Source organism: Hyla sarda, chromosome 3 (assembly GCF_029499605.1).
Source record: "Hyla sarda isolate aHylSar1 chromosome 3, aHylSar1.hap1, whole genome shotgun sequence".
In the NCBI taxonomy this organism is placed as follows: domain Eukaryota; kingdom Metazoa; phylum Chordata; class Amphibia; order Anura; family Hylidae; genus Hyla; species Hyla sarda.
This window is the reverse complement of record NC_079191.1, coordinates 262,683,748-262,708,571: the sequence shown is the minus strand read 5'-3', so window position 1 is coordinate 262,708,571 and position 24,824 is coordinate 262,683,748. Positions and strand designations below refer to the sequence as shown.

Genomic DNA, 24,824 nt, shown 5'->3' with positions numbered 1-24,824 from the left:
ATGCAGCGTACTAGGCCGGAGCCTGCCCGGAGTGGCGAAGATGACTGCCGGAGAAGGACAACCCGTACCGGTGCACCCTCCACCCGGAATGGCGCCGGACACTACAGGAAGGAAGGATGGATGGATGGCCCGGACCACCCCCATTACGGGTAAGTTTATTTTTATTTTTTTTTATTGACTCAGAGGGTGGGGGAGGGGCACGACCGGTATAGCGGTATGGACAAAAATCCATACCGATATACCGCCCAGCACTGCGGGGGGGCGGGGCATGATCGGCAAGGTAATTGCCGATACCGATAATGCCCAAAATCGTGATTATCGGCCGATAATATCGGCCATACCGATAATCGGTCGATCCCTAATATATATATATTCATATTTCCCGCAGAGAGTTGTGATTGGCTGGAACCATTTGGCCAATCACAGATCTCTGCGGGAAATATGAATATGTGATGTGAAGAACTTCACATCACACAACATAGTGCAGGATCGCACAGAAGTACTGCCAGCCGCCTGCATCTATAAATTATATAGGAGGATCGCAACGGGTGTCAGACCCGGGGTGATCTGTCTATTAGTAAAGGTATGACTACTTCCATAATGGAACAGTCTGTTCCATGCTGGGAGTAGTACTACTACCTAAAAAATTTAAAAAAAAAAAAAAAAAAAAAGTGAAAAGTCTAAAACACACACACACTTTATTATATGGATTCGCCGTAAATTTATTGGGATCAAATAGAATTTTTTCAAAAATTCGCTCATCTCTAATTATAATAATGGTTATTCATATGAACTGTTACAATACTATCCCTCTAGTATAATTTGAAACCTTAAAATGGAGCTGTTTTAAATCTACAAATTGTCTTGACCTATTTGTATTGAAAGTATGCTAGAACAGGTCAAACATTTTTTTTCTTAAGAGTACCTGTCATCAAACCATATTGTCTGAACTAACTCAGATTATAGTCACTAACTACTCCTAACACCCCTTCTGCCCTTAAAAAAAATTCCAAGCTTTAAAAAGCTCTGTATCATACCTTTCCTCTTGCTCACAGTGTGTGAGCTCCTGGCAGGAGAATGTGGGCGCAGTGTCACTGAAGCCTGCAAGAGCTGTGTCTCGCCATGCCCCGCACACACTTCCCGAGTTTGGTCTCCTGCCAGTCCGGGAGGAGACCAAACGAACGGTTTGACTTGCGGCAGTGAACAGAACAGATCGATCTGGCCGTTTTTTTTTTTTTGTATAAAAAATATATAAAGGTTGAGAATTTTAACAGCCAGTAAATAGCAAAGTGTCTTATAATTACACAAGGAACAGTATATTAAAAGTTGTTTGGTGACAGGTACTCTTTAATCCTTTTTAACAATTAAAAAGCTTTTTTTTTTTTTTTTTTTTAAATCAAATTTTGAGTTCTTGTCAAGTTTTGTCTTGTTTTGTGTTTTTTGTTTTTGTGTTTTGTTTTTGTTATATATTTTTTTTTCTTCTTAAAAATAACCTATTAATAGGATCTGGATAAATCACAAGTGGAGGTTTTGAAACATCAGGCTAGCATTAGTGAGCTCAAGCGCACTTTCATGGAGTCTACACCTGAGCCACGCCCCAACGAATGGGAAAAACGCTGTGTCACTCCAATACCTCTGCAGACACACGGGGTATGTCACAGATTTATCTTGTGCATGCATCCTGATATTTAGTGATTTTAAGTTACAGTACTTAAATTATTCTTTAATTATAGTACTTTAATTATAATTAATCTATCTGAATAATTTGATAAGTTTTACTATCAATTTGGTTAATTTGGACATGTGACGTAGACCAGGTTCACAGGTTGACGAAAGACAATTTATTAGAGTGAAACTGACAGCAGCATCACCTGCGCTAACCTGAATATTTAGGTTATGGGTATGGCAGCTGATTTTGCTACCCATTGACTTTATTGGGTAGGAAAATATGCAGAAAAATACAGAATGTGTAACCCCACCCTTTTTGTGCAGGTGATGCTGATTTAAAATGCACTTTACCTGGGAAAATCAGTTTTAACCATTCCTGAGCAAACTATATTTTTCCATTTTATATGCAAATTTCATTTCCTGAACAATAGGCGTTCTCCAGCCTTCTTGGCAATACTTAACCCCTTAACGACGAGCGCCGTAAATGTACGTCCTGGTGAGGTGGTACTTAACGCACCAGGACGTCCATTTACGTCCTAAGCATAACTGCGAGCATCGGAGCGATGCCCGGATCACGCGCGGCAGGTCCCGGCTGCTGATCGCAGCCAGGGACCCGGCCGTAATGGCGGACACCGGCAATCCCGCAGATGTCCGCCATTAACCCCTCAGATGCCGTGATCAATACAGATCACGGCATCTGCAGCATCGCGGTCACTAAAATGGATGATCTGATCACCCGCGGCGATCCGATCATCCAGCACGCCAGCCGGATGTCCCCTACATGGCTCCGCTGCCTTCCTGGCGTCTTCTGCTCTGATCTGCCTTCCCGCAGACCAGAGCAGAAGATGACCGATAATGCTGATCAGTGATATGTCCTATACATAGCACTGAACAGTATTAGCAATCGAATGATTGCTATAAATAGTCCCCTATGGGGTCTATTAAAGTGTAAAAAAGAAAAGTAAAAAAAAGAAAGTAAAAAAAATTTGAAAAACCCCCTCCCCCAATAAAAACTTAAATTGTCCCATTTTCCCTATTTCACCCCCAAAAAGTGTTAAAAAAATATTTTATATACATATTTGGTATTGCCATGTGCGTAAATATCTGAACTATTAAAATAAAATGTTAATGATACCGTACGGTGAACATAAAAATAGATGCTTTTTTATAACATTTTATTCCCAAAAAAATTTATAAAAAAATGGATTAAAAGTTCTATATAAGCAAATATGGTATTAATAAAAAGTACAGATCACGGCACAAAAAATTAGCCCTCATACCGCTGCTTATACGGAAAAATGAAAAAGTTATAGGCCTTCAAAATAGGACAACTGGTCGTGCAAAAAACAAGCCCTCGTACTAGTCTGTGGATGAAAATATAAAAGTTATGATTTTTTGAAGGCGAGGAGGAAAAACCGAAAACTTAAAAAATTCAATTGTCTGCGTCCTTAAGGCCCAAATAGGCTGCGTCCTTAAGGGGTTAAAGGGGTACTCCGCTGCCCCAACGTTCGGAACATTTTGTTCCGAAAACTTGGAGCGGGCTGCGGGGGTCGTGATGTCACAGCCATGCCCTAGTGACATTGGACACCACGTCCCCTCCTATAGACTTGCATTGAGGAGATGTGGCGGATAAGATGTCTAGGGGCAGAGTACCCCTTTAAAGCAAGACTGACAGGCTGTTAGCCCACATTAAACCCAATTTTATATTAGGTTATAGTGCAGGGGAACAGCATTACAATGAGGGGTCCCTTACGTGACTTGGTAAAGTATTGTAGGAGTTATACGTCTTCATACTTCTAGTTCTATTGCCCAGCATTGCGCAATGGAGGCGGGGAGATTTCCCGAACGTACAGCAAGGCGAGGGGGAAGGCAGAGATGGGAAGGAGGCAGTTCTGCACCTCCCTCGCCCCGTACACAGTTCTCTCCTTGCCCCTCCAGCAAGAGGAGAGGGGGGGACATAGATTCTCACAGCCCAGCTCCTGGACGGAGACTTTGACAGCTGTGAAAATCTACATCCAGGAGGCTGTGAGAATCCCTCTCCTGCCGAGGGAGGTGCACAGCCCCCTAGACGTAGCTTTGAACAATGGCTCAGTCACACAACCACAAGTACAGATATTTACAGCCCTACTCCTGGTAGTAGATTTTCACAGCTGTCAAAATCTCCGTCCAGAGCGGGGCTGTGAAAATCTACGCTGTCCTCCTGAGGCAGGGGCGAGGAGGGAGCTGTGTACGGAGCTGAGGGAGGTGAAGAACTGCATCCTGCCCATCTCTGCCTTCCCCCTCCCCTTGCTGTGTGTTCGGAAATCTCCGTACAGCTGAGGGGACAGGCCGACGTAAAATTGCATTGGGCGCAGTTCTGCACCTCACACCGGCTCCCTGCCTCCATTGTACAGAGCTGCGCAATAGAAATAGTATGAAGACTTATAACTCCTGCAATACTTTTACATTGATTCACGGAAGTGAACCCTCATTGTAATGCTGTTCACCCACACTATAACCCAGTATATTTAGTTTAGTGCAGGTGAAAAGCCTGTTAGTTTCAGTTTAAGCAATGCTTGATATTGTATATTCAGGTTAGTGCAGGTGATGCTGCTGTCAGTTTCCATGGTTGTCCTGTCTGTAATAAGTCAGGAGACTACTGAAAGGGATCTCTACAGAAGAGGAAGAGTCATCCTATTATTAGGCTTAGTGGGCTGAATAAAACTGCAAGATTGCACTTTTTTTTTTTTTACTCCGACATAGTAATATGGAAGATGTGAAAAATAAAAAAAAATGAACAAACTCAAGTAGCTGTCATAGTGATGTCTGAAATTGACAGTGAATGTGAGTTGATCCCTAAAAGAAGTGTAGAAAGTACCATACTGTGCAAACATTTATGCTGTATTACATTCCATATAGTAGTATACATGCAGAGTGAGATGGTTGGTAGAAATTCTATTCTATTTAACAGGGTTACATTTCTGCAAACCTATTACTCCTGCAAATCTGACCCATAGCGTTGGTCTCCTTGCTTAAAGCGTACCCATCAGATCCAACAAAATTTTTTTTTTAAATATATCACTCAGTACCTAATCCTGACCATGTACATCTAATTTTCATGTGTCTAGCACCTTTATTTATTTTTTTATTACACTTTTAATTTAGCTCCCTAGTCTGAATTCCTCTCAAAGGGAGGGGGCGTGGCTTCACTGTTTTTTCGGTAGGAAATACTGAAAATTTTCTAATTAAAGCAATTGCAAAACCTATTGGTTTTGAATGCTTCACAACATATCAAGTTTTTGTATCTGACCGTGCCGATTTAAACGAACAGGACCTGTGTTGGTGATAGTGATCAGACCCACAGTCAGGCCAGGATTTGTAGCTGTGATGTGGGGCAGAAATGTTTTTGTATTATTCTAATGTGATATAGGGGGAGATTTATTAAAACCTGTCAGGAGAAAAAGTTGATGAATTTGCCAATAGCAACCAATTAGATCAATTCTTTCATTTTTGAAAAGTCCTCTGAGAAATGAAAGAAGCGATCTGATTGGTTGCTATGGGCAACTCAGCAACTTTTCCTCTGGACAGGTTTTGATACATCTCCACCATTGACCTTAATGTTGTTACGGCTATCTTAAGGCATTAGAACACCATGGTCTATGCTGCACAATGTAGTAGGAAATTTCTGCATACAGTACACCCAGCGTGCCTTTTTAAAACAAATATACCCCGTACAGTACACGTGACTGTGTTTATAAGTTTGTTGTAAAGGCCTTTGATGTGTTGTCCAAAAAATGTAACTTTCCTTTTTTTTACATGGAAGCACATTACAGGGTACATCATTAAAGAACTTTGGGCAGCTTTACATATATGTACTAAATAAAATTATTATAAAATCATTTTTTATTCAAACACTGTTATCTTAGCCCTTTCACTACCAAGGATACGTAATACATTGAGTTTGTGAGCGTTAACTCTGCACATTGTATACTTATGTTTAAGAAATGTTTTGTATCTTGGGCTCTGCTTTTTTCCCCATAAAGGTGCCAATGAGAATTAAGTGGTGAATGTAATTTTCACAATTTGCAAGGTGTTGTTTTTAGGAAAATATGTGATTATAAAAGGGGGAGGAGTGTATGATTTTGTATGTATTTATTTATATTCATGTTTTTCATGTGTTTAAAGTATTAGTATCTTTCATTGTTTCTCAGTAATTAAATAATTAAAAGGTATTTAGTCCTATAACCTTATTGTTAGTGTTAGAACTACAAAGATCTGATGTTTCATATACTATAAGGTAAACGTACAGTGGCTCATTAGTGCCAGATGTTTCTGGAATAGACTTTTCTTATAATAATTCATTTCTTACGTAATGTTTATCCAAGGCATTGGTGGCCATAACATTAACAACACTGGCAAAAATAACTTGGATAAGAAATTAATTTGTTTGAAGCAGAAAAATGCCAAATATAAGATTCATAGCAACTGTTAAAAGGGGCAAATTATATAAATTAAATGATCAGGTCAGAGCATCTCCAAAACAGCAGGTTTTATGCAGTGGTGAGTATTTACCAAAAGTGGTCCAAGGAAGAACAAATGGTGAGCCAATAAAAGGAAGGTCCCATCGCACAGTGCATTGCAGCTTGCTGCAGGGCACTGACTGGTCACATTGCCATGATATGACCCCTGTCAACCTCAGAAAGCACTACAGCAGTTTAAAAAGGTGGTTTGGTCTGATGGATCATGTTTCCTTTTAAAATATATTTTTTTATTGTGGTTTGTTACTCTTGTTAAAGGGTTGTCGAGTAAAATGTATTTTCCGATTGTTCCTAGTATGCCTAAAAAATAACTAAGCACTTTTACTCACCTTCTTCTGCTTCCTCTTGGCTCTGGTATCAGGACGCCCCACCAATGGCCACTGATTCTGCTTTCCACCAAGCTGCAGAGCATAGTGTCTTCAGCTGGAACAACTGATTGTGCCGTTTGCCAATCACTGGCCAATGCAGGACATCACTGCGTCCAGTAATTGGTTCAATTATGCTGTGAGGTCACATCTACAGCTCCAACTGGCTCTGGGAAACAGACTGTCAGCAGAGACCGGCCAGAGATGGAGCTATGAGGGAGTGATTACACTTCAATTACACTTCCAAAAAGGATGCATTGAATCGGCGGCACTAGTGCTTCTTTTTTTTGTGAATCTGGTAAAATGTGGTATATGGTGTGCACCATTTTAATAATTGTGGTGGTGCTGCTGTAGAATCAGAATATGCTGGCATGTCTTGATATGAGACGGGGACAACTGTTTCATTCAGTGTTTGGACATAGCTGTTATTGTTGCAATGGGTGGACTTGCAGTTCTGCATGCTGGGCCGGTGATTTTTACAGGCATTGAGCCCGGCTTTTGACAAGCAGAGCCAGGGCCCAAGCCACCAGCCTAGAGTGCCCAGGAAATGAGGGTGCCGCTCGGAGATCCAAGACTCACGTCCCAGATGACCTGAGTGAGATAACCCTGTGTGCAGAATGACGTGTTTATATGGCGCAGCTTTGGTATAAAGTGAGCTCAGGAGCTAAGCTAGCCTCATGTGCATGGTCCCGGCTGCTATCAGCAGCCGGGGCATGTGGCTAGTGCCGGACATCGCTGATCGGAGTAATGTTCGGCATGAAAGGGGTACTCCGGTGGAAAACTTTATTTTTTTTTTTTTAAATCAACTGGTTTTAGAAAGTTAAACAGATTTGTAAATTTATTCTATTAAAAAAATCTTAATCCTTCTAGTACTTATTAGCTGCTGAATACTACAGAGGAAATTATTTTCTTTTTTGAACACAGAGCTCTCTGCTGACATCATGACCACAGTGCTCTCTGCTGACATCTCTCCATTTTAAGAACTGTCCAGAGTAGAAGAAAATCCCCATAGCAAACATGCTGCTATGGACAGTTCCTAAAATGGACAGAGATGTCAGCAGAGAGCACTGTGGTCATGATGTCAGCAGAGTGACCTTACATAAATGTAAGGTAATGCACATGGGGAAGAAAAATCCGTGCTGGGATTATGTATTAAATGGGAGCACACTTGGGACGACTGACGTGGAGTAGGACTTGGATGTCTTAGTTAACAGTAAATTTAGCTGTAGTGACCAGTGTCTGGCAGCTGCTGCCAAGGCAAATAAAATCATGGGGTGCATCAATAGGGGCATAGATGAACACGACAAGGAAATAATTCTACCGCTGTACAAATCACTAGTCAGACCGCACATAGAATACTGTGTACAGTACTGGGCACCAGTGTACAAGAAAATATAATGGAGCTGGAGAGGGTTCAAATGCGGGCAACCAGAGTAATACGGGGAATGGGAGGACTACAGCACCCAGAAAGATTATCAGAATTAGGATTATTTATTTTTGAAAAAAGAATGCTTAGAGGAGACCTAATAACTGTGTATAAATATATCAGGGGACCGTACAGAGATCTCACCCACGATCTATTGATACCCAGGACTGTATTTATAACAAGGGGGCATCCTCTACGTCTAGAGGAAAGAAGGTTTCTACACCAGTACAGATGGGGGTTCTTTACTGTAAGAGCGGTGAGACTGTGGAATTCTCTTCTGGAGGAGGTGGTCATGGTGAACTCAGTAAAAGAGTTCAAAAGGGGTCTGGATGCATTTTTGGAGAGTAAGAACATTGCTGGTTATATATATTAGATTTATAGGGACAGAACGTTGATCCAGGGATTTATTCTGACTGCCATATTTGGAGTCTGGAAGGAATTTTTACCTCTAGTATGAGTTTATTTTGCCTTCCTCTGGATTAACTCATTAGGGACTCATTAGGGATATAGGTTGAACTTGGACTCTGGTCTTTTTTCAACCTTATGAACTATGTTACTATGTTAGAGAGCTCTGTGTTGCAAAAAGAAAAGATTTTCCTCTGTAGTATTCAGCAGCTGATAACTACTGGAAGGATTAAGATGTTTTAATAGAAGTCCTTTACTAATCTGTTTTAACTTTCTGGCACCAGTTGATTTAAAAAAAAAAAGAAAAAAAAGTTTTCCCTGGAGTACCCCTTTAACACTTAAGATGCTGCGATCAAAGTGGATAGCTGCATCTAAAAGTACCAAAATATACCGCCGGTAGCTGATCGGTACACCTGTGGTAAAACTGATGCATCACGATCAGCTGTAGGAATGGAGATGGCTCTTACCTGCTTCTCTGCCGTCCGATCGGTGCTCATATGCTGCAGCCAGCCATTGAAGGCTGTAGCAATGGAATGCCAATAACACTGATCAATGCTGTTCTATGGAAAAGCATTGTTCCGTGTTTGCAATCTAAAGATTGCAGGTAATAATCTATGGGGACTATAATGTGAATAAAAGTTTGTCACCTCCCTTTCCCATTTTTTAAATAAAATAATATAAACAAAAACATATATAAATGTGGAAACACCCTGTGTGTAAATGTCCAAACTATTAAAATATAACCTTAATTAAACCATATAGTTAAACGGGTACTCCGGCGAAAAACATCTTATCCCCTATCCGAAGGATAGGGGATAAAACGTTTGATTGCGGGGGTCTCGCTGCTGGAAACCCCCGCAATCTTTGGCGCAGCACCCCGGTCATCCGTGCACGAAGCGAACTCCGCTCCGTGCTGGATGATTGGCAACAACAGCAGCCACGCCCCTCCATTCATGTCTATGGGAGGAGGCATGACGGCTACATACTAGCCCTCATGCCCCCTCCCATAGACATGAATGGAGGGGGCATGGCGTGATGTCCCAAACACGGAAGCTCCAAGTTTCCATGTTCCGAATACCGCCGCTGCCGGGCCGGAGATAGCAGGCATCCCAGCAACGGCTTTGGATAGAGGATAAGGTGTTTTTCACCGGAATACCCCTTTAATGACTTAAACGTAAAAAAAAAATACCACTGTATACAAGAACTGTATATTTTTGGTAGCTTCAAATACCAGAAAAAGATTTATAAAAAGCAATCAAAATGTCGCATCAAAACAAAAATGGTATGAATAAAAAGTAAAGACCATGGCACAAAAAATGAGCCCTCATACATCCCCATATGCAGAAAAATAAGAGTTATGGGGATCAGAAAATGCCCATTTTAAATATACTTATTATTGTACAAAAAGTAAATTTGTAAAACAAAACCTATATAAGTTGGGTATCATTGCAATCGTTTGCACCTACAGAATAAAGATATTGGGGGAGATTTATCAAAACCTGTGCAGATTGTGCATAACAACCAATCAGCTCGCTTCTTACATTCTTAACAAGGCCTGTGAAAAATGAAAGAAGCAATCTGATTGGTTGCTATGGGCAACTTTGCCTCTGCACAGGTTTTGATAAATCTCCCCCATTGTGGCATTTGTACCAAAAATTGCACTACGTATAAATAGAAACCCCCAACATTTGCTAAATTGCTTATTTTTTTTGCTTTTTTTTTTATTTCTATCCATAATTTTTTTTTCTAATATAACTGTAGATTTGGTGGTAAAGTGAGTAATATACTTACAAAGTAGAGTTGGTGGCTCAAAAAATAAGCCCTCATATGGGTTTGTAAGTGGTAAATTGAAAGTGTTATGGCTATTAGAATGTAAGGGGGGGGGGGGGAGAAAAAAATACTCCCCTTATTTTGTGTACCAAAACAAGTGGATTATCATGAGGGACAAGTAGATTGGGCTCCCATTTGAGTCCCTTGACAACACTTTTTTTTTTTTCCCACACCCCTGCTTTATCCTATAAAAAGTGAAATGTCCCAGTTTTGAGAACAGTTCTTATGCATGTTACATACATGATATTTAACTTGTATTTTGTGCTACTTTTCTAAGGGAACAACTGTGCATTTAAACCCTTTGAATTGAAGGGAACCTTGCATCTCTCCTGGCATTTCTTAGTAAGCTATTATTTTTCTCCTCCTATTATAACAATTCAGGAGGAGAATTGCAAAGAATTTGTCATTATTCTTTTCCTCTGTTCCTTCTAAAACTGAATGAATATTTCACGAATGGATGTTATAATGTGTGGGAGTTGGGGTCCCTATTTATCACGTCCAATTAGTGCTTAGAGAGTTAGTGTGTAGGGGCATACCCCTTTTGACATCTAGAGTGGTAGTGCCCAATTGTCAATGTATTCATGTATTTTCAGGTATAATAACTAGAGCTGAGCGAACTTACAGTAAATTTGATTCGTCATGAACTTCTCGGCTCGGCAGTTGATGACTTTTCCTGCATAAATTAGTTCAGCTTTCCGGTGCTCCGGTGGGCTGGAAAAGGTGGATACAGTCCTAGGAGACTCTTTCCTAGGAATGTATCCACCTTTTCCAGCCCACCGGAGCACCTCAAGGCTGAACTAATTTATGCAGGAAAAGTCATCAACTGCCGAGCCGAGAAGTTCGTGACAAATCGAATTTACTGTAAGTTTGCTCATCTCTAACAATAACAGAGAAAAGGCACATCACACTTCTACCAAGGAAAGCCCCCGAACTGTTATTTTAGGCCCCTTTCGCACTATAAAAACACTTCCGTTATGAACGCCCGTTAGGAAATCGGCAGTTATACGGCCGGTACAAAATCACTAATGGCCGTTAGAAAATCCCATTATAGACTTTGGGATTTTTCTAATAGCCGTTTTAACCAGTTATCGCCTGTTATTAATAACGGCCGTTATTTTGTGATGGGTGACAGTAACGGGAGAATTAGTGCATGCACTATTTCTCCCTTTCATTTGCCCGACCCAAAATAACGGCCGTTATTAATAACAGGCGATAACTGGTTAAAACGGCTATTAGAAAATCCCATTATAGTCTATGGGATTTTTCTAACAGCCGTTAGTGATTTTGTACCGGCCGTATAACTGCCGAATTCCTAACGGGCGTTCATAACGGAAGTGTTTTTAAAGTGCGAAAAGGGGCCTTATGGGGAATACAAGTATTTACTTGTCCAGGGAGCTAACAGGTCCTCTAACAATGATGTAATTCTTGTTCTACTCTATCCTTGCTGCATGATTCTCTTGCTTTTCACTTTATCATGGCATCTCTTTGTGGTACCTTCACAATAACCCCACTTTCTGGATGGTTTGTAATATTTTCTTTTAACTCTTTACTCTCCACTTTTCAACTTGTTTAGAGCCTAGAAGAGGAGATAACATCCATTCTGTTTAGTAAAGATCGATTTCCAACCTTGTGTTCTAACCAGCGGACAACAGAGGGCAATATTTTGAATGATAGGGTACCCAGTGACACATTTTGTGTGTCTCACTCTTCACCACTCTATGAGGTGCACTTTCTTTTCTTCATACTCTGTGCTGTTTTTATTGCTTTTCCTGTCCCTGCTCTGTTTTTGGATATCTGTGCCATGTGATAATGTCTGCTTGATAACCTGAATATTTTACAGTAAGAAAAGGGATTAATGGCTTTTTTTTTTTGTATATCTGAAAAGTATCAGTCCATGTAATTTAACTGTGTGATACATTTTGCTTATCCAGTGTGGGGATCCTAGAATACATTTCAGTCTTTCTACTTATTCTGTGGCCTTTAGGCTGGAGGGGACCATAATTCCTGTGTACAGTTCCTAAATGATTTTGAAAATGAGAAGGAAAGTGATTATAGGTTAATTTTTGCATATCACGGTGCTGAGGAGTGCCGGGCATGCCCTTAACGACCAAGGACGTAAATGTACGTCCTGGTGATGCGGCACGTAATGCACCAGGACGTACATTTACGTCCTAAGCATAACCGCGGGCATCGGAGCGATGCCCGGATCATGCGCGGCAGGTCCCGGCTGTTGATCGCAGCCAGGGACCTGCCGGTAATGGCGGACACCCGCGATCCTGCGGATTTCCGCCATTAACCCCTCAGATGCCGTGATCAATACCGATCACGGCATCTGCAGTATCGCGGTCACTTAATTGGATGATCGGATCGCCCGCGGCGATCCGATCATCCAGCACGGCAGTCGGAGGTCCGCTGTCTTCAGGTCGCCTCCGCTGTCTTCCGGGAGTCTTCTGCTCTGATCTGCCTTCCCGCAGACCAGAGCAGAAGATGACCTAGAACCCTGATCAGTGCTGTGTCCTATACATAGCACTGAACAGGATTAGCAATCGAATGATTGCTTTAAATAGTCCTCGGGGACTATTAAAATGTATAAAAATAAAAGTAAAAAAAATATTAAAAAAATGTGAAAAACCCCCTCCCCCAATAAAAACATAAATTGCCCCATTTTCCCTATTTCACCCCCAAAAAGTGTTAAAAATATATATTTTATATACATATTTGGTATCGCCGCATGCGTAAATATCTGAGCTATTAAAATAAAATGTTAATGATACCGTACGGTGAACGTAAAAAAAAAAGTCCAAAATAGCTGCTTTTTTATAACATTTTATATGTATATTTGTAGTATACATTTAAAAAAATATTTATATTTTTGGGTGAAAAATGCTGTCTTGTCCATGCAGCTATTTCCTGTGTGTCTCTGTGCAGAGACAAAATACTGGAAGTGTGGGCAGACGAGCTTTGTGCAGCGAGGCTCTGTGACTCCTCCTGGCTCACACAGCAGGCTGCTTGACAAGCCAGAGCCTTTGATTGTCCCACCCTCACTTCTCCAGCCAAAACACACAGTAATAGCTGCAGGGATAGGACAGCATTTTTTTCACCCAAGAATATACACTTTTTTTTTTACCCAATGTATATTACAAATATACATATAACGTTATGATATACATTACAAACCACAAGTTTTTACAGATTTTTGTACAACACTTTGACATGTGACTTGTTATTTAAAATCTGGCCAGTCCTTAACCTAGGGGTTCTCCAGTGGAAAACAATTTTATTTTTATTTATTTTTACATCAACTGGTACCAGAAAGTTAAACAGATTTGTAAATTACTTCTATTTAAAAATCTTAATCCTTCCAGTATGTATCAGCTGCTGTATGCTCCACAGGAAGTTCATTTATTTTTTATATATCCACAAGAGATAATACAAAGAATGGAGCACTCACCCCGTCTTTGTCACTTGCCGTTTTCTTTAGTGCATGGCAACAACAAACAAATGTGGGAGAGCAGACAGGAACAATGGAGTGTTCGGGCGACGGTCAACCTTTAAGCGAATCGTTACAACAGCGGGTGTATACTCTTCAGAAGCCAGTTTAGCTTCTTTAATTTAATCCTAGATGCCCTGTGGCAACCAGTCTAGATATCCATCTAGATTCCTTCTTTTGTCTCTGACTGCTCCACTCTTAGCTGCAAACTTCAACGCTTTTGGGGAACTGCTATGCTTTTCTCTGAAGTAGGTACCGTAATTAATCTAGTAGTTCACACACCGGTTCTCCGGGATCGGATATGTTCCCTGATCCAGTGAAACAATGGAAGTATCGTCTTGCTGACATAAAAATGCCCACATTCACAAAAAATCGCATAGATGATAAAATCTGATCTGCATGTAATAAACTGAATTATCTTTTCTTTTTGAATTTCTTTTTTGTCTGACCACAGTGCACTCTGCTGACACCTCTGTCCATGTCGGGAACTGTCCAGAGCAGAAGCAAATCCTCATAGCAAACCTATCCTTCTCTGGACAGTTCCTGACACAAACAGAGGTGTCAGTAGAGAGCACTGTGGTCAGACAAAAAAGAAATTAAAAAAATTAAAGAACTTCCTACAGCAGCTGATAAGTACTGGAAGAATAAGGATTGTTAAATAGAAGTAATTTAAAAATCTGTTTAACCTTCTGGCACCAGTTGATTTCAATAAAATTGTTTTCCACTGGAGTACCCCTTTAATGACCTGGCTCTTTTTTTGACATGTGTCTCTTTAAATGGTAATAACTTAAGAACACTTTTTCAGAGCGAAGTGATTCATAGATTGTTTTTTTCGTGACATTGTACTTAATATAAGTGGTGCATTTTTGATTACACATTATGACAATACCCATTTTATATAGCTTTTTATGTTCTTTTTCCTTTTCTGAGCAAAATTCTTTTCCCTTTTTTGTGTTATCATTTTCCGACAGCCGTAACCTTTATATTTCATCCAATGCTATTGAGTGAGGGCTTATTTTTTGCGGTATCATATTTGCGATACATGCTATCTTTTGATCTTATTTATTCTGCTATTTGCTCTAAAAGTGGCGAATTTTGCACTTTTTTATTTTTGCTTTACGGCATTCACCATGCGGGATAATTTACATTATAGCTTTAGAATACACATCATTACGGACGCGGCAATACCTAATATGTATATGATTCGTTTTTTTTTTTTTTTTATGATAATACAGGGCTTTTATTGGGAATGGGGCATATTATTAAAACATTTTTTTTACATTTTATACTTTTAGTGAAAAAACTTTATTTATTTTTTTTTTTCACTTTTTGCAGGTTATACTATGCTGCAATACATTTGTACTGCTGCACACACTACAGCATGTGAGATACAGCCAGATATCAATAAATCACATTGCAATATACCCAAAATAATACACATCCAAAGCAATACGTCTTTCAATATGGCAAGGACTGGGACAGCAGCAAGGAAGGTCTGTGTACGGAAACGTGCGTCTGAGTTCTGCTGTCCCAGTCCTTGCAATATTGAAAGACTTATTGCATTAATTGTTTTGTTATTTTGGGTATATTGCTGTACATTGGTACATTATATTACTATGTGATTTATTGATATCTGTATCTTTATTAGTGGTATGTATTTCACAAGACACTTTACTTTATATTTATTATTGCTATGCACTTTATGTTCTGTACATTTTGTGCCTTATCCTACCAGTTACTATTATCGTTTGTATTAGGGATGTCCCGATACCATTTTTTTAAGACAGAGTACAAGTACCGATACTTTAATTCTAGTACTCGCCGATACCAAGTACGAGTACTTATATTTTAAAGGGAATCTGACAGCAGGGTGACGCGGTTTCTGGTGCTGTTTACCGTATGATATGTGGGTCCTTGTGTACAATGGAGGCGGCTGCTGTAGTATGAGCAGAGATTTCTCTCTTCTCCATTGGACAGAACAGGGAATTTGCATTGTCTGTGAGACCGATGGTCACATGGTGAGCAGCGGTAGAAACCGGGTCACCTGCACTATCTACCTATAAATTCGTTAGTGCAGGTGACTCTGCTGTAAGATTGTCTTCACAGACATTAGCAGCAGCAGGGCCCTCCTTTAGACATTAGCAGCAGCAGGGCCCTCCTTTAGACATTAGCAGCAGCAGGGCCCCCCTTTAGACATTAGCAGCAGCAGGGCCCCCCTTTAGACATTAGCAGCAGCAGGGCCCCCCTTTAGACATTAGCAGCAGCAGGGCCCCCCTTTAGACATTAGCAGCAGCAGGGCCCCCCTTTAGACATTAGCAGCAGCAGGGCCCTCCTTTAGACATTAGCAGCAGCAGGGCCCCCCTTTAGACATTAGCAGCAGCAGGGCCCCCCTTTAGACATTAGCAGCAGCAGGGCCCCCCTTTAGACATTAGCAGCAGCAGGGCCCCCCTTTAGACATTAGCAGCAGCAGGGCCCCCCTTTAGACATTAGCAGCAGCAGGGCCCCCCTTTAGACATTAGCAGCAGCAGGGCCCCCCTTTAGACATTAGCAGCAGCAGGGCCCCCCTTTAGACATTAGCAGCAGCAGGGCCCCCCTTTAGACATTAGCAGCAGCAGGGCCCCCCTTTAGACATTAGCAGCAGCAGGGCCCCCCTTTAGACATTAGCAGCAGCAGGGCCCCCCTTTAGACATTAGCAGCAGCAGGGCCCCCCTTTAGACATTAGCAGCAGCAGGGCCCCCTTTAGACATTAGCAGCAGCAGGGCCCCCCTTTAGACATTAGCAGCAGCAGGGCCCCCCTTTAGACATTAGCAGCAGCAGGGCCCCCCTTTAGACATTAGCAGCAGCAGGGCCCCCCTTTAGACATTAGCAGCAGCACGGCCCCCCTTTAGACATTAGCAGCAGCACGGCCCCCCTTTAGACATTAGCAGCAGCAGGGCCCCCCTTTAGACATTAGCAGCAGCAGGGCCCCCCTTTAGACATTAGCAGCAGCAGGGCCCCCCTTTAGACATTAGCAGCAGCAGGGCCCCCCTTTAGACATTAGCAGCAGCAGGGCCCCCCTTTAGACATTAGCAGCAGCAGGGCCCCCCTTTAGACATTAGCAGCAGCAGGGCCCCCCTTTAGACATTAGCAGCAGCAGGGCCCCCCTTTAGACATTAGCAGCAGCAGGGCCCCCCTTTAGACATTAGCAGCAGCAGGGCCCCCCTTTAGACATTAGCAGCAGCAGGGCCCCCCTTTAGACATTAGCAGCAGCAGGGCCCCCCTTTAGACATGAGCAGCAGCAGGGCCCCCCTTTAGACATGAGCAGCAGCAGGGCCCCCCTTTAGACATGAGCAGCAGCAGGGCCCCCCTTTAGACATGAGCAGCAGCAGGGCCCCCCTTTAGACATGAGCAGCAGCAGGGCCCCCCTTTAGACATGAGCAGCAGCAGGGCCCCCCTTTAGACATGAGCAGCAGCAGGGCCCCCCTTTAGACATGAGCAGCAGCAGGGCCCCCCTTTAGACATGAGCAGCAGCAGGGCCCCCCTTTAGACATGAGCAGCAGCAGGGCCCCCCTTTAGACATGAGCAGCAGCAGGGCCCCCCTTTAGACATGAGCAGCAGCAGGGCCCCCCTTTAGACATGAGCAGCAGCAGGGCCCCCCTTTAGACATGAGCAGCAGCAGGGCCCCCCTTTAGACATGAGCAGCAGCAGGGCCCCCCTTTAGACATGAGCAGCAGCAGGGCCCCCCTTTAGACATGAGCAGCAGCAGGGCCCCCCTTTAGACATGAGCAGCAGCAGGGCCCCCCTTTAGACATTAGCAGCAGCAGGGCCCCCCTTTAGACATTAGCAGCAGCAGGGCCCCCTTTAGACATTAGCAGCAGCAGGGCCCCCCTTTAGACATGAGCAGCAGCAGGGCCCCCCTTTAGACATTAGCAGCAGCAGGGCCCCCTTTAGACATTAGCAGCAGCAGGGCCCCCTTTAGACATTAGCAGCAGCAGGGCCCCCTTTAGACATTAGCAGCAGCAGGGCCCCCCTTTAGACATGAGCAGCAGCACACAGCTCACCTGCGGATGATTACTACACAAGTGACTCCATTGTCTATATTTTTGGTTGTTCTGTGTATTACATGGATGTCACCATAAATGTGCCTCATTGATTTGGGAGAGCTACTTTAGTTGTACTCCAGTTATATATCCCATTGCACGTATATATCTGGTATTCCCTCTCTATTGTGGTGGATTATTTAGGTCTATTAATCTGTTTTACAAGTAAAGAAATAAACATTTTGAAAATGCACATAATTCCTCATGTTGCTAACTTAACTCAGATGACTGGAAAATAGCAGGTAAAAAGGTTTTTAATAAACAGGAGAAAAAAAACTTACGTCATTAAATGTTTTAACTTCCTAAAACAATATGATTCGGTGAGGTCAGACATTATAGCATGACATACCTCTTTATGTAGGAAATTTTAGCAGCTCTTCATGTTTGTAAAACACCCATATTATTTACAGGTTTAGCTCTTGAGATATTTGTCCAACACGGTTTTTGTTTGTATTTGTACCTGTTAAAGTTGTATTGCATGTTTACTGTCTGTCATTTTTCACGTAACCTGTTTCTCCAAGGTGTTTTTCATTTCTTTGTATATGTTTTTTTACTTTTTTTTTTTGTGTGTTTTTTTTTATATATGTATTGATTGTGTCCTTTATGTGTACTTGTGTCCCACAGAAACTTTTACCCAGAACAAGAGGGATGCGCACTGGACTGAGTGATGCTCTTGAGGTGCTCAGATTGTACTATAAGTACCATATGTTCATGTTAATCACCATCACATTTTTTTCACTTTTAGTTGACCTCATTGCTTCTTTTTGTCCTCCATTAAATGCTGAAAGCTTTATTTTTTATTTATTTTATTCATATACTTTTATTTCCCCTCATCCATTTTCATATAGAATTCAGATGAGATACAGAATATAGTGGAAGAGAAAAAGCAGGCACATTCTGACTATACAAATACCCCTGTCAAGGAAGACCTAAAAGCTGGAATAAATGGACATATTGAACACCATAGCTATGTCCATGAACAGATTGCTGAAGTAAAAGACTTGGATAAAAATGAAACCCAGTCAGTTTCTTCATATGACAGCAGTAGCGAAAGTGACAATGAAGAAGTAGAATACAAAGCTGAAAGTAGAGTTTCCGAACATGTTATTCAAGAAGAGCCTGAAGAAAGTGCAGAAGATGTAAAGGAAGTTGAACCAGTTGAGGAGTCTGAGATAAATGAAGACCATACTGTGACGTTGACAGTTACAGAAATACAAGAAAAGACAGAAGTCATATCCCAGGAAATTACAGTTAGTACTTTTGAAACTGAAGAAAAAGTTGAAGAAGTGCCTGAAGGTGTCTCAGAGGAACAGAACAAAATTAATGGCGATGTTTCACACGTTGATGTTGATGCTTCTGCCCAAATTATTTGTTGTTCTGAGGTAAATTAGTCAAACAGAATGGGTGTTTCAATATATACATATCCATTCTGTTACAGTGGATCTCACCATTGCCCTTTTATAAAACATTTTCTTTCTTCTTAAGGATTTAGTGTCTGCTACCAAAAAGACAAACTAGTCTATATGGCTTCTGTCTCTTTCCAGTTATTGGAACTCTTTACACTGCCATATATTCTTCATACCATATTTCCTTTTCCATGTTTAATTGCACCATAATTTTCCATCTTAAATGTTTGTTATACTTTTAGATCTTGTTTTGTCTTTTCCAAATATGCTTTATACTTGGATTTGGGAATACATGTGTGTGTTAGCCAAATATATGTAACTAATAACTACTAATTTTGCTGTATCTCAGAATTCCCATTTTTCTGTATCTTTTACATTTTCTTAAATGACCTTAATCACGAAGTTCTTTAAATTACAAAATATCAAAGATATATAAATGACTTGTAGCTTCTGCCTTTTATATATATATATATATATATATATATATATATATATATATATATATAATTATTATGCTACATGGTTTAAATGTTTTGTTGATGATATATTAAGATTTGAATGGTCAACTTTTTGAAGTAAGCCGGTCACTCTCTCTAATTTAAATGGTCTTGTAATGCCATAAGGGTTATCTTGGACTTTGGCACTTCTGGCTTATCTTTACCCTTTTTGGGATGTCTCTATAGCGTTTTTTTAAGACCGAATACAAGTACCAGTTCTTACTAATACAAATTTTTTATGTTGTGTCAATAGTGGTTCTAGATTTTGTGAAGCACTCATTGATGCTCATAATAAAGATACATCCCCACTAGTTAGGTAGGGAAACCACCTATTAGGTAGAAGCCCCAAGTAGTTAGGGAGTCCCCCTATTGGGTAGAAGCCCCTGATAGAGAATCCTTTTAGGTAAAAGCTCCCAAAAGAAAGGTAAATGGAGAATCCCCCTTTTAGGTTGAAGCCCTCAGTAAGTGGGCAGGTAGGAGACTCTCCCCTTTTTAGGTATAAGGCCCCAGTAGTCATTTAAGTAGAGGACCTCCTATTAGGTAGATGCCCTGCTAAAATAAATTAATTTTGCACACTGGGGACAGTAATATATTTTAAATATGCACGGGGCATACATTTTGGTTAACCGGCCAAGCAAAACGGAACACCAGTCAAGGCAGCCCCGGCGAACAAACATACATACATATTCATAAGGAGGGCATGTGAAAGAACGCCCACTCTCTGAGGCGGGCAAAAAAAAAAAAAAAAACAGCTACGAGTTGTCCACAGCATGAAGCGAACATGGCTGCCAGTGTGGATGACAGTCACAGATGCATTGAAAAACTACAGCACATCAGGTAATAAAAACACAAACATCCTGCTGAGAAAAAAAAAACCTATCATTTAATAAAACCTTCACAATAACAAAAGGGAGCTACTTCACTAACCAAATTTGCCACCGAAGTACCCCTTTAACCCGACTCCATCCTGTAAAGCTGCTCTTTCAACCACTGTATGAAACTAGTTTTATGTAGGATATTGTTTATTTTTTTATAAAGTACATACCTTAAAGGGTAGCTCCCACCATCCTTTTATTTTTATTTTCTGTCCCTACCTATTGCCCATCTATCCCTAACTCCCTCCCTACCTTAATTTTTTTTTTCTTTTACTATATTAAAAATGCTTTTTTTGCCTGCCTGGTAGTGTGCTCACTACCAGGCAGACTTCCCCAGCAGGCACCACGTCACTGATGCCTGCTGGGGCTATTTCTTCTACACAGGGTGCCTCCAGCTGTTTCACCACTACAACTCCCAGCTTGTCCTGACATCTGTTGGCTGTCTGGGCATGCTGGGAGTTGTAGTGGTGAAACAACTGTAAGGCACCCTTTGTTAAAAACAATATCCTTCCATGGCTGAGGCGCAACCCGCTCCCCCCTCATACCAAACTGCAGGACAGTCCGATAATAGGTCATCAATTTAAAAGTCCCAATTAACCCCATTTAAGAATTAAAGTGGACTTCTCAGATGAAGAGAATATGATAAAAAGAGAGACTGAGTTCTATAATATGTGTGTTTATATGATTTTAAAAGCAGAATAAAAAATTTTTTGTCATGCACACTCACCCTCCCTAGTCCTACAGTGACATCTGTTTTATACATTTCATTACTGTACCTGGTTCATGTAATCAGCATTCAGACAACCAGAAAATTATTACTTTTTGTCTCTGGAAGTGGTCTGTCCTGGGCCAGCTGAATACTGTCACCTATTGGATACCTCTTGGCAGCTCCCAGACTTCTCCCTACACCTCCCGGCTCTATCTTTATGCTGCTGCTGTCTCAGTTGGATGAAAATATATAGTAGTTATACACCTCCCTGAGGCTGTGTTGCACTTTTTGTGTTTTTTTGCAATGGTTTTCCCACAATTTCCCAATATGCTTTCCTAAAAAAAACCACCCAGAGTGCTTCATGTAAAAAGCAGAGTAAAGGACTTAATGGAGAGACTAAGAATCCTGCTTACCCTTCCCACACAGGCTGATTGACCTGTTCTGACAGCTGTTTCATTGTGTGTGCAGCTAAGACGGTCACCAAGCCTGTGTGGGCAAGGTAAGCAGGACTGTCACTGTCATACCTAACAATCATGTCAGGAGTTACTCTGTCCTATACTCAGAAATCCTGTGCCAAATCATATAAACATATATATCATGGAAGCCCATAGTTTGACCCTTTAAATCTTTCTTGTCTGGTTACAGAAAACTACCTACAATTTTCATATATGTTTTTGTTTGTAAGAATTCTATGCTTCTTTCTCTTTAGCCTCCAGTGGTGAAAACAGAGATGGTCACCATTTCTGATGCCACACAAAGGACTGAAATTTCAACAAAAGAAGTCCCCATAGTTCAAACTGAGACAAAAACGATTACCTTCGAATCTGCTCAGGTAGAATGTTTTTCGTGGTTGGCTGTTTCTGTGAGATGTCATGTGTATACACCATAGCTATATTTAATACACTGCTCAAAAAATAAAGGGAACACTTAAACAACACAATGTAACTCCAAGTCAACCTGTCATTAGGCACGGGATGAGATCCTCAGACGCCTTGTGAGACCATATGCTGGTGCGGTTGGTCCTGGGTTCCTCCTAATGCAAGACAAAGCTAGACCTCGTGTGGCTGGAGTGTGTCAGCAGTTCCTCCAAGAGGAAGGCATTGATGCTATGGACTTGCAGCACAGACTGTCCAGGAGTTGGCTGATGCTTTAGCCCAGGTCTGGGAGGATATCCCTCAGGAGACCATCCGCCACCTCATCAGGAGCATGCCCAGGTATTGTAGGGAGGTCGTACGGGCACGTGGAGGCCACACACACACTACTGAGCCTGATTTTGACCTGTTTTAAGGACATTACATCAAAGTTGGATCAGCCTGTAGTGTGGTTTTCCACTTTGATTTTGAGTGTGACTCCATATCCAGACCTTCAAATAAATTTGATTTCCATTGATAATTTTGTGTGATTTTGTTGTCAGCACATTCAATTATGTAAAGACGAAAGGATTTCATACGATTAGTTCATTCAGATCTAGGATGTGTTATCTTAGTGTTTTTTGAGCAGTGTATATTCTTCAACCAGATTTATCCAGATCATATTAATAATATACAGAATATATTTAATTACAGAAAAGTGCGTATATCTGAAAAAAAAGGCAATTGTTTCTTTTACTAACCTCTTTTTGAGAAAAAATATTTTGGTATGTTGTGCTTCACCTCTTTATCTTTATGGAAATTATAATTTGCTTCAGAGGAAAAGTTCAGTACAATGTTTCCTCTTTTCCCTGTGTATCTTCAGTTCTTGCAGTCCTCCAGAACTCTTCTATTCTTATTCTTAAACAGCAGGTTATTAAATAAATAGTATGTTAACATGTTACTGTTTTTCCATGTAAATACTGTCTTGATACTTATTTTTTTTTTTTATATTCTTTTGCTACAATGTGCCAACGTTGCAGCTCAGAACAGACGCTTAGTATGCATTATTAATAATAAAGAAATAATAAATGACATTCTGTATATAGGTCAGTAGCCTGTGGTTGCTTAGGAGCAACACTAGGTATATTTTAGTATTTTAACAAATAATAAAAGTAATACTTTTTACTCCCTTGCCTTTTAGGTTTGTGTTTGATTTAAAATCTAAATAGTAGAAATGATATTCTATCTATCATCTTATTCTTATTTGAATTTTTCATAATATTTATGTGGGTGTATATGTATATAATGGCTTCCTGATAATCTAGTGGGAGTTTACTGGAGACAAATTTGTACGGCACTCTTTGAACTTCATATATGCTCAGTAAACTTAAAGTTCAGAACACGATTATTGGTCTTCAGGTATAAAACAGAATTGTCATTTATTTAATTGGTTTGGAGGATTTTTTTCTGTATGAGCAGTAAAGATAATTTCTTCACCATATGCAATCTGACCTGTTTAGGACTTGCTTAATATATTTTTATCTGCACTCATGTTAGCCTGTTTTTTTTTTCCCCTGATGAAGCTGGATGGTGGAGACAGTGAGCCAGGAATCTTACTGAGTGCTCAGACAATCACATCTGATTCTGTTCTAACCACTACGACAACACACATCACCAAGGTAAAAATACCATTGTGTTTGAGAAAAATATTTTTGCCAGTAAATTCAGTATTGCCTGTCACACTTTCATGCAGTGCTTTATGCTTTGTGTGCACCACTGATGGTCACTTTAAAGGTTAAATGAGTTTTCTTTAAAAACACAAAATCAGCCATATCCATTATGGTCTAAAGACTAGGTGTTAGTTTAACCATTATATGCAACTGCATTAATTAATTGTATTTCACCTACCATCCCACATCTTTCTGCTGCTCAGCTCTTTGCATATCTCTCTATAGCAGGGGACGTGGCCCTTATCTGTTTGTCTGCTTATACTGGACAGTATTAAACCAGTAGGCTGCCACCCCTCTGTGTACATGCATTCTGAGACAACAGAAGAGACATTCATCAGACTCATACCCCAGTGATAAGTCAAAACGTTGCTTAATGCTGACAAGTCACAAAATTACTTGAATTAGCCTCAGTACCCCTCCCTTACTTTTTAGCACCTACTGTTTGTCTTCAACATTTTGTAGTCACACGTGGCTTACAGATTTTATAGAAATGAGGACTATACTGAAAGAAATCCACAATGGTGATAAATTAACAATCCTTATGCTGAGAAACCTACAAGATCAATCCAACACACAGAAGTAGGTAGTGATATAGCGGATTACCAATTTAAATGGCTGCCAGACAAAAAGAAATATAACCAATCAGAAAGCTGATGAGTCAGTGGGGGTACAAGAATAGGTGTTGTTTTTAATGATCATTCGTGTCACCATTGTTGGCCTCACATCACCCATTTAATGTCTGCACAAAATAAGCGATCGCTGGACACATGAGCGTTTTCTTGTTCATTGCCTGATTTTTGAGCAGTTAACAGAAAAGCAGGTTCCAAGGGCTATATATAGATTACTTGGACAGAGTAGCACTCTTGTGGCTGATAGCAGAGGCAGTCTCTCTGTGCACTAGAGAAGCCCCTGTTAATAGTCCTGCTCCTACTTCCTGTGTTGTGTCCCAGTGTCTTTGTTACTGGAAATAGACAGA

At 40.8% G+C, this 24,824-nt stretch overlaps 1 protein-coding gene across 15 annotated transcripts in view; it reads left to right on the top strand.

Annotated features, from left to right (window-relative positions):
* The window catches only part of EPB41L2 (erythrocyte membrane protein band 4.1 like 2), a 148,807-nt gene that overhangs the window by 107,223 nt on the left and 16,760 nt on the right, over window positions 1-24,824 (top strand). For 6 of the 15 annotated variants that reach the window (XR_008891348.1, XM_056566535.1, XM_056566545.1 and 3 more), the window contains 6 exons: window positions 1,504-1,650; window positions 11,785-11,934; window positions 18,405-18,458; window positions 18,629-19,162; window positions 21,977-22,099; window positions 23,702-23,797. Coding sequence is in view for 14 of the 15 variants with exons in the window: in XM_056566535.1 (XP_056422510.1) it covers window positions 1,504-1,650; window positions 11,785-11,934; window positions 18,405-18,458; window positions 18,629-19,162; window positions 21,977-22,099; window positions 23,702-23,797 (1,104 nt within the window). In the remaining variant the exon portion in view is untranslated. The remainder of the gene's footprint in view (window positions 1-1,503; window positions 1,651-11,784; window positions 11,935-18,404; window positions 18,459-18,628; window positions 19,163-21,976; window positions 22,100-23,701; window positions 23,798-24,824) is intronic. The other 9 variants (XM_056566539.1, XM_056566538.1, XM_056566548.1 and 6 more) reach the window with 9 other exon arrangements.